We start from the raw sequence: 11,146 nt of genomic DNA, 5'->3' as shown, positions 1-11,146 counted from the left end.
CCGGATGTTCACCATTGATGACGTGCACCACCACCGAAGCAGAGTCTGTATAAAGAGAAGAGAAGAAAGTGACATGGATTAGAAGTGGTAGTGGCACAGGTACTAAATAGAAAAGCAAATAGTTAAATTAATTTTTGGATATACAAATTTCAATGGGAAAAGGATAAATGAGAAGAAATGGTAGCTGGTACTCGTGACTCCAAAGCCCGCTATATACTTTAATTACTTAGAATGAAGTGAGAAGGAAGGTCTAAAAAATTTCTAATCCACAGATTGATTATTATTAAAGTAAAAGATGAATCAATATGCCTGCAGTGTGGTACTCGCATTAGGCCATTTGATATTTACATTTACATTCAGTTGTTATGCTTTAAAATTTTGTTCTACTTTGTGGTCCATTTCTTTCAGCACTAGTATGAAATTAAATAAAAAGTATATGAAGCTGCAAAGAAATCGTTGTCTACCACTAAACAGCTAGTGGGAAAAAAGTTGGAGCAGAATCCTAAAATAACTTTCTGGGTCAATAAGTACTTAGACGGTCAAACCCATAATAGTGTATGGAGCACTCGTATGGAGGAAAAATACTACTCAAACAACAGGCATAAAAACAAATGTGCCTGATCCAACGACTCTCTAAATATAACGGAGGCAGCGAAAACAATACTCACTGCAGGTATGGAAGCCCTACTCAATTTTATACCACTTCATCTGGCAAGGAGGTGGCAGCAACGAAAAATATCAAACAATGCAACATTGTCGGATACGTTGAAATCTCAAAGGGAAAGGACGTAACTATACACAAAACCTTGTACTCAAACCAAACTGATCCTATCGTCAGCTTTGCGAAGAGGTACAAGATCATATTTCCTGCTCGTGAAAAGTTTAGCAGAAACCTCACTGCACGCTGATTCACAAAAATTGTATACCGATGACTCAAAAACACCTTACGGTGTAGGTGCGGGTGTTGTGAGACCGCGGTTCTGCACATATTTTTCCTTAACTAAAGATGCAACGATATTTCAGGTGAAACTGGCTGCCATACTGGAGGCCGCCCATGTATTATTAAACAGGCCAGAACTAAAATCTCTATACTTTTGGGCAGCGATATTGGTCCAATGCAGATTTCGCAGCCGGGGTTAATACAAATGTTCTGAATACTAAACAATTAAAGTGAAAATAGCGGCACAATAGTTCAAATCTGGACGCGGTGCAATTGACTTGTAGACCCTTATGCGATGGTGAACTTTTAGCTACGCTAAGGATGAAGGCGACCTCAATTAGCCTCCACCTGTAGCCCATACGCCCTATCCCTAATCTATCGAGCGAGAGGAGAATGCGAAACGTCACATGCTTTCCAGCGCAATTCGTCTGCAAAATAACTTAAATAGACTCAATTTTTATCTTCGTGAAGCAAACCATTTGAGATTTGATCCCTCCTTACCCTTTGGTTATTTCTAAGGACTTTCAACAGGCTAACTGTTTGACTGAACTACTCTGCTCCTGACTGTATTCCTTTATAACTGTGCCGTCTAAATTAAAAGTTATGAAAGAGGTTCACCGCAATTGTTGTTTGGCAATTTCAAGCCGATGTCGATCACTGCACATACACACATACACACATACACACATACACATGTTTTGTGCTTCATCAATCCCAGCGCATACCCAAATGTCCTGTAAAAAAAAAAAAATTGCTCAAATTGAAGATTTTGTCACTTGAACNTTGAAGTGCGCAATGCGAATTAAACTTGTCAAAAATAAAAAAAAAGTTTTCGAATTCAATTATGCCATGAAGACTTTACGACATGCTGGACACACGCAGGGAATTGAAGGACAAGCCAGAAGCAGCAAAAAGTATAAAGTTAAAATAAAAAAAGCAGAATTAATGAAGACCGTAAAAAATGCGACACAGCTGAACATATCCATTGCGGCTGCCTGCAGCTTGGAGCAATATAAAGGAATGCCAGGCGAGAGTAACCGCAACGCACTACAACAACAAACATAACAACTCTACTAGCCAACAAAAATTCCCTCGCGCTCTGTAAGCATAATTCAATTTGTTAAGCCATTTGTGACGCCTCAGCATCAATAACAACAAAAGAAGAAGAAGAAGAGGAGGAAGAAGAATGGTTGGAGAAAGTAACGAGTGAGAAAAAATGTAAGTAAATAAGTAAAATTATTACATTTTATCGCACAAGGCATTCCCCCCAAGAGTGAGGATGGCCAAAGTGACAGCCGAAGTGTTGATACATGACAAGCGAAGGTCAGCAAAGAAAAAAATAAAACGCAAAAAATAAAAAATTAAGAAGTAATCAAGTACAGAGGAATACCTTTTTGGAAGCAAGTTTGTGTGTACATATAAAAGCGGACTAAAGCGAATTAAGGCCTATACAAACTTTTTAATGGAGCTGAAGGAAAAATCTCGCTTCATAAATGCACAGTACAGCTGAGAGGCATATTTGATAGCTGTGTATGCATGTATGTGTGTGGGTGCCTGAGACGAACATGAAATACAAAATGCTGGAATATTACAAATTCTAAAAGATATTAACCGAAGAAAAACAATTTCGCAAAGTTGACCTTCAATCGACCGCGTGTGTCTTCCAACGCGACAGTAGTTTTGAGGCTACCATGTCCGACAGGACAGTCTCTCAACTGAGCGCTGCCGTCAATTTATGTTTATGTTTGCAGTATTTTCAGGGTTGAAAAGTAAATAAGCTAAAAAAAATTAAGTCAGAATTTTGATAAATAGATTTACATGAATTATGGCGCATTTCCTTGGCTTACACGCCGCAGCATGAAGTCGGCTTCTTAAGGTGGACGGATAATTGAATTTGCAGTTTAGGGAGACTAATGAACTTGGTTCGCCTGCCATCGACCCCTAACTGATGGTCTAGGTGCGATCTCCTTTCTGCTCCGGTGATTTATTTAGCAGGTGTTACCATTATGTTTGACAGAAGCACAAAAGGTGGGAATGTGAGTTTGTTGTTTGTTCTAGAGACTGGCTCAAGAACATTAATTTTCGCTAAAAAACAAAATAGGAATTCTTCAAGTACAAAAGCGAGTATTGTTATTATTATTTTTTTTTTTTAAGTTCCCCTCGGAATTCAGTGTCAATTAAAAATTCTCAGATACGACATTGCAGGAATTATGTATCAAATGAAATTTTGGCATCTGAAAACATTTCCCACTTAATTCTGAAGAATTAACAAAATCTACTTGAAATAAGAAATCTATCGTAACTGATCAAATTTACAATATTTTTCTACCAGCCTCGCTACTTCTCTGTTTAGGTAAATCCGTTTTTGAGGCATGCCATTGGTGTTTCACGTAACGCGCCGGCATCTATTTGTGCTCAGCTCCCTTACGAAATTCGGCCATTTTATGCCTAACACGTGAATCCTTACATAGCAGCAAATCCTTTTACGGCGAATGTCCTTATGGCAATAAAACTTTTTACTTAAGAACTGTTAATGGATTTTCGTGGTAAAACACTTTGTCGCAGTATTCAGTAACTATGTATAAGCCAAGTACATACATATACATGTATGTATATATTTATGTATAAAACAGTAAGTATTCATGTTTGCTTCTTGAAAAGAGTAATTTTGTAAGAATTTTACAAGGACTCCTAATGATGCCTGTAAGTGGCTTTTGTAACGGAAAAAAATATTTGCTATTGTGTTGCATGTGAGTAAATAAAAAAGAAATCCTTCTTTCATTATAAATGAGAAAGTTTGTAAAGTCAATAGCGACTAAACGGTTTTGAATAAAATTTCGCACGCAACTAATCTAAATACGTTTCGGATTGAAACATATGTATATATAGGCTATTGCTTTTTGAAAGTAAAAAAGTTAAATGAAACTAATAAGTTCAATCAAATATTATAATAAAAGTATCAAACGAAGAGGTTTAAGAGAGCTTAATTTCGAAAATAGTTTTGAAGATGTTTGCCACCTTTTTAAAAACTAAATTTTTCACACAGTTTACGTAATCTGGATTGAAAATAGGAAAAATTGCATTCATTGTCCGATTTGCTTGGAAATTAGCTAGGTTATCGCCTGGATTAACATAGAGGATACTTTTTTCGGTGGGGAGACCAGGGAGCATTTTTTTTTTCATTGACCGACGAAACAGTTTTTATCAAGCGCCGCGAAGCAAAGCATTTGTTAGTAATGTTATAAGGAAATGGATTAGCAACAAGAGCTTACGGGGTGTGCACAGCTCAGTGGGGTTAGTGCTTCTGGCATTGCACATCGGTGATGCGGGTTCGATCCCTACTGAAAGTCTAGAAAAAAGAAGTCTGATGACGAGATATGATCTCCGAAATAGGTGCTAAAGGTGCTTGTTTCATCCATTTTTCCCAATAAAACTATTGAAATTAAAATTTTTTAGCTAAGATATTTTTTTCTGCTAAATTTTAGTCCGATTTTTCTAACTAAAACATGTTTCATAAAAATGCTATGTTTCGCTTGGAACGAGGATAGACATTTTTAAAGCGAGGAGAGGAGATATTAGTTACAAATTTTATTGGTTGATCGAGGAAAGCAGCTTATGACCATGCATTATTATTATTTGTCAGCAGGCACACTCTTCATACTTGTCCCCTCTTTTACAGCCGTTGAGAGACAGGCAGAAGGAGGGCTGTAGAATCCTTGCATATACTGGGAAAGAATAGTATTCGAATTACAGTGCAAGCAAATTATGAATCAGCAAAATATCAGGCGCTTGTACGGAATGGAAAAATACACACTCGAATATATTCGGATGAATTAATCCTCTAGTTTACAGCTGATTTTCGTGTACCAAAAAGATGAACCCCCGTTTTATAAAATAAATGTAGTTAATTAACACGATGACACTTATTATTATTAAAAATAAAATAATGTTATTAAATTTGATTACTTTTGATTATTTCATTATTTTTGATTACCTGATTAATATTAATTATTTTGTTTAATAGCATGATTATTTTTGATTACCTTAATAGTAACAAAGTATTTATTGATGGGTTATGTAAAAAAAAATTAAAATAATGATTAAAATTAAAAAAATTTAACAGTTCTGCTTGAAACTAGTAGAAAAGTAATGCAGGGGTAATGTAGACGCATTCGGGAGATTGTTTTCTTTAAACAAGTTTCTATTTAAATATCCTCATATAAATTTAACCTTGAATACAATTTCTTTTTGGAAGATCGCAACTTTATATTATCATTTTTAAGTTATGTCTGACGGAGTTCGAATATACTTCCACCTACAGCAGAATATGTAAATAAATATGAAATTTAATAAAATAAAGTAAATAACTAAAAAAAAGTTAAAAAAATCATTTTGTTTTTCTCATTGATATTTTATGTTCTAAAGTAGTTGGGCTTGCAGCCTTGGGCTTAATGTAAGCATGGATCTTTGTATGATATGTTTATTTTAAACTTATTTATTCATTTATTAAGTGGAAAATGGTTTCTCTGATACATTCTATTAAAAGTTAAATTTCTTTCGGTAGTTTCTAGGTTCCCACCGCATTTTTAAGCTACAAAAGCAAATCAATTTGAAAGAAATTTAATTCTCAAAAAGGTACTCCTAATACGCCCACCTCATTATAAATACATACATACATTTAATATGGCTTTCTCTTTACTTGTCTTTAATGGTTAGTGTCAACTATAGTTTACGCAAATATGACCGCATTTATTTTGAATCGATATGCATGAATATCCTATGTGTCCGGCCTGAATTTAAAATGCAAACAACAAATTTTTTAATATGTTTGTATCAGTAAAGTATGTATTTTAAAATCCTCTACTTCAAAGATTTGTTATCCTTTTTTCTCAAATTTATCTACCAGCTCTTGCTCAGGTTGACTGCTTAAGCTGCTCTCGTCGCTTCACCGTCATAGCTTTAATTTACCAAGGACAGTCAATACAAACAACACACACAATGGCAAGAAACTGTCCGAAAGCTGATAACAACAATAACATGAAAGACCAATAAGCCTAGCGTCTGCTGGAGCATTATAAACGGAAGAGAGTACATATTAGGTGGCGCAGAACGAACGAGATTTAATAACCAATTTTCCTTGCAGCAGCTGTGACATCGTTAGGCTGACTAATGGAGTGTCTACATGCCGGTGATGGAGAGATGGCACAACAGCGACAGAAAGCAAACAAAAGCAAGGAAAATAACAAAAGCAAACTCAGTAGCTGAGGAAAAACAAGTCGACCAAGAAAGGCAGCAGGATATTTTACATGCGAAAGCCCAACTCCGTATGCCAATCCAGTTCTTTTTTTTTATTTTAACGAGCTTTAAGTGAACTGTATGTGTGCACATGTACTTGTGTTTAAGTATATTTGTCCACTTCTACTCAAAAGCTTACTTCACAGTTTCTGTTAGCGGCATTTAAATTGCCTTTGAAGTTATTGTTGTGCCCTCGTTTCCGTTCATCAAACCTAGGCAAAGGCAAGCAAGTAAATACATTTGTAAGTAAGTGAATAAGTAGCCAAAAATATAAACAATCAGCAACACTTCCTGTTGCCTAGCAACACCTTAAGCGCCATTGGCTTGGTTAAAGCTCAGAAGCAAAATCAAAAAAAAAAAAAAAACATCTACAAATTTGACAACAAAAGAAATGAAACGAAAATATTTGCATATACTTGGTTAAACTAATAAAGCCACCCGGTCAGCCATGGATGCAGGGATGAATTTCTACCTGACCAACTTCCACTTTGCTCGGTTGAGTGTTTCTGTCATTGATTGACACCGCTTGTTCTTCTCGTTCTGTTCTGGCCACTTTGGTCTTTCGAGAACAATGTGAAAGCGGTTGTTGAAAAATAATTTGTTTCTTCAGCTTTTGTGTTGCGATGATGTTGTTTTTCGGGATTTGGTGAAATCACAGGAATTTGTGGTAAGGTTTTTTTGTTTTTGGTTTTCTTTTTTTTATGACAGTTCAATGAAAGAAATCACAGATGGCTGTGTTTAACTGGAAGTGTTAAGCAAATAGAAGTGTTGGAAAGAGAAAAATGCCGCCGAGCTAGATAATCTTAAAATATTTTAAAAGTAAGTACAGATATTTAGTTTCTAAAGAGATATGGTAGAAATTTCGGTATTTGCGTAAATGCATTATTTTATAGAAATAAGCTGTGTGACCTAAAATTCGTCGGCATGAATGAGTATCAGTCGAATTAATATTTAGAATAATTTTTATTAAAATACTAATTTATTTTATGCGAAAGTATGTTAATATTTATGTGAAATATAAAAATAGCCCCTATAAATGAGATAAATTAAATGAATCATTTGCAGTTACATAACTACATATTTTGAACCAAGCTTAGTACCTGCGAGAATTAACCAGTTAAGAACCTGCGATTTGGGGTTCCATTAGCGGATTAAGCATATCATTATTAACCGGAAATTTACTTGAGAAAAATTGGAATAAGAAAACATGATTTATAAATAACACTGTAGGGGTGTTAAATGACACAAAAAACGCCGAGATAAGTAAACTTAATATTGGGTCGCAGATTACGGATCTGTATACCGTTTTCGGTGAGCAGGTAACTTTCTTAAGACATTTTAAATTTAAGTTTGCATTCGAATGAAAAAAACTGAAAACTTTAACATGGAAAAAGTTACTCATACGCTATGTACCTACGAGTATGTACGAGTACTGCCATGTACGTTGTGGCGCATGAGTAACATTATTTCCTGCTCCTAATTCATCCGACAAATGTTTGTACAATTTTATTATGTGGCGCATGAGTAACATTATTTGCTGCTCCTAATTCTTCCGACAAATATTTGTACAATTTTATTTGACCATTCGCAACATTCTTATTTAACCATCGATTTTCATTGTTAGGGAGAAGTTACATGGTTTCTGACAGGTGGCATCTCCCATAAGAGAACTTACAAGGCTTTTATTGTTAATCCCACATCGAATATCTGGCTTAACCCTTCTGCAGTGTTTGGAATTTACCCCTTAGAAACTAGTCAATTTAAAAAAGAAAAAAAAACGACATGCAGACACTTTATCGGCAAGTGCTGTATGCTTACCGGTTCAAAGTTGAAAGCATACGAGATTTAGAAGATATTTTTTGGCTTTTTAGGCCACAGTGCAGAGAAAGTCTACTTCAATATCGTCATAATCCAAATTGAGTTAAGTATATTAGGTATACAGAAGTTCCAAATCTGTACAAATTACCAGTAGCTCACTAGAATAAAATATTTATTCATATTTACTAAAGGAGATATCGTTATATTAATATAGAAAGGCTCTAAATAAACAAAAATTTTAGACAGAGCCGTTCTATACTAAACTTCCCCCTATAAAACACCCATCTTGAGCAAAGGAAATTAAAGCGACAACATTTGAAAGAAAATATATAGAAATTGAAATTATTGGTATGGTTAAGTAGATCACCACCGGCATTTTTTACTTACTCTTCAAAACTTCCATAATTTTCCAAGTGAATACTTAACCAAAAAAAAGACAGGTGTCATAATTTGTTTGGCTGTTACGTACTTGTATGCGCATGTATGTACCTGTACCTCTCATTTTGCTAAACGATATTAGTATTTTTACACCGCAATTGCTGGTAAGCACTTTACGCATTTGTGCCCATTTTATATTTGCTTATAACTCCACTGATATTTTGATAGTTTGAGCACACGAACAGCAAAACAAAACAGAAAGAGTTGAGCAGCGGCACAACACGTTCATGCCACAGACTTAATCTATGAGTTTACATAATGTCAGCGCAGAGCGGCCGCATGCAGCACAAACGCGATGCCACACAAATTTGGGCGGCAAACCAAACCTTACACTTACACATACAAAAATATACACTTCCATATGGATATAAGTACGTATTCATGCACTTTATCCGTGCAGGGGATACAGAATTTCTAGGGGACACACACCACCGCCATTTCGGACTACCAGCTGTGCGGGCTGAAATATGAATGTTTGTTGCTGGAATGCATATTTACAAAAGGATAATGGCTGGCTGGGTTTAGTAGTTGGTAGTTTATAATTCTCACAGTGCCATCATACCTTTTGTTGTTGGTGCTTTAGTGAATGTGAATGTGGCCTTACCTGAACTGCTCGGCGAACATGTATAATTCCCCGAATCGGCTGGCGTTGCCTTCGCTATCAATAATTTACTGGTGCGCGTCGAACGTTCCGTTATGACATTGATGCCGCCTCGTTGTGAATAATTCATCACACGTTTACCCTTATACCAATAAATAAAGGAGGGCGGTATGGGCGATTGCATGGCAAGACAGGTGAGATTTATGTCGCTGCCGCTTTTGATGAAAAGTTCCGAATTGCCAAGAATTTTTGCGCGAGAAACTGTAAGCATATAAAAGAGAAGAAAATGCTAAAAGTTGGCAAGAGGATATTAAAAGTAAACACACATTCATATATATATATATATATATATGTAAACATACAAACACACACACACACCTATCCGACAAGCCGAGGGTAGTGAAGCGCCCAGCAAAAGTGGGTAATGAAAAAAAAAGCAGACCAAACGGGTTTAACTAAAGTTGATGGCGTGTGAAGTAAAGCAGAAGTGAATGAATTTTCAAAAAATGGCGAGTGAATATGTGAGAAGGGTGTGTGAGTTCGCGATGCCGCTACGCCCTGTCTTTTACATTTTTTGTTTGCCTTTCATCAATATTTGTTTCATGTGCAAAATTAAGTGGCAGTTGGCCCTTTGCGCTTTGCTCTCCTTGGGAGAGGAGAACGGCGAAAACGCGGTTATTTTTGCCCGGCGTAGAGAAAACGCGTGCAAAGTTGGTTGTAATTTAGCCGCAGTGTCGAAATTCACGAAAGTTGTGCCAAAAGTTGGGACTAATTTTTATGAAAAAACTTGCAAGGAATTAAAATTTTCGCGTGCATTGCTATACGCCAGAGTAAACTAAGTTAAGGCATTTAATGCAGTTAAAGCTAAGGTGAGCTTACGAACAGTTTAATGAAAGGGAAATAAAAATGAAATGAGTTTATGCAAATTTTGCCAAAATTTATAACTTAATCGAGCCGAAAGAGTACGTTAGATTTTGCTCTTTAACAAACTATTAAATTTAATCGAAAAAGGTGAAACAAAATTCGATTATCGTATGGACGGTTTTATTCGCCCAGTTGCATTTATTTGCTCAGTCAGCAGCTTGATTGCAGCACTCCTAAGCAGCTCAATTAAAATCTATCTACTTACAGCATAAAAATGAGAAACCCAATATAATAAGCATCACAACAAGCACAGTTTACGCCCGCATACACTACTCTAATCAATCAGGATATCTACCGGGGTGAACATGCACTCTAAATCGCCTCATAACTCACCAACAACATTCAGTCGAAAGCCTTGACTTATCTTCGGCTCTGTGGACACTTGACATTCGTATGTGCCGGAATCTCTGGGCTGTGGCGATGATATCCTCAATGTCCACTCGTCCGAGCCTTCGGTGTGTAGCGATTGAAATCGTTGATCATTTGTGTAGGTGAGTATGCCGACGGTGAGTATATGTAAGTCACGTTTGCGTATCCAGGATACCTGAGAGTAGAAAAATAAAGAAATTATTATTGTTGTATGTAGAATAGAGGTTTACGCCGACAGGCTTTGCGGCGGCGGCGTGGTCAACTTCAGAAAGAATCGGCGGCGGCGGCGACGCCGGCGCGTCTAGAAACGCCGGCGCTACTGCCCATAAGGCAGATTCCAAGGAGCCATAAGGCTTCTAACCTTATCATGTCATCAGATTATAATTCTATTTAATTCATTCATTGAATTCAAATGTTGAGTGACTGCTGCTGATGAATGGGCGAACAAAAGAAAGGCTATATAGTATATACATTAGGTTTCCCATCGACAATGCTTTTTTTGAAAATTTAAAGACCCTACCCCCTAATTTGATTCGTTTTTTATGAGAAATATTATTGCATATTTTTATAGATTTTTTAAAGGCCATTTAGAGGTCGCAGCCTGTCGATTTAGGTCAGAAAATACGATTTTCTAGACTCATGAGTTTTTGAATGACTATTTTTGGTTGAATTTCAAAGAATTTTTTAAATTTTGACCATCGATAGTTTCCACAATTTGAAAATATGTAGTACTAACGTACAAAAAAACGATTTTCGATGGG

General features: G+C 36.2%; 1 protein-coding gene across 1 annotated transcript; it reads right to left on the bottom strand.

Moving 5' to 3' along the window:
* Positions 1–4: 4 nt before the first annotated feature.
* dpr4 (defective proboscis extension response 4) lies at positions 5–10,560 on the bottom strand (the record flags this gene model as incomplete). Its single annotated transcript, XM_017632058.1, has 3 exons — positions 5–45; positions 9,096–9,353; positions 10,350–10,560. Coding segments are annotated over 3 exons (510 nt in total), but the record flags the coding sequence as incomplete, so codon positions are not given.
* Between the last annotated feature and the right edge of the window lie 586 nt (positions 10,561–11,146).

The sequence above is a fragment of the Rhagoletis zephyria genome, unplaced genomic scaffold (assembly GCF_001687245.7).
Source record: "Rhagoletis zephyria isolate East Lansing unplaced genomic scaffold, Rhagoletis_zephyria_1.1 Rzeph_scaffold_09602, whole genome shotgun sequence".
In the NCBI taxonomy this organism is placed as follows: domain Eukaryota; kingdom Metazoa; phylum Arthropoda; class Insecta; order Diptera; family Tephritidae; genus Rhagoletis; species Rhagoletis zephyria.
Note: the sequence above shows the minus strand (reverse complement) of the source record. Positions and strands in the feature narration are given on the sequence as shown.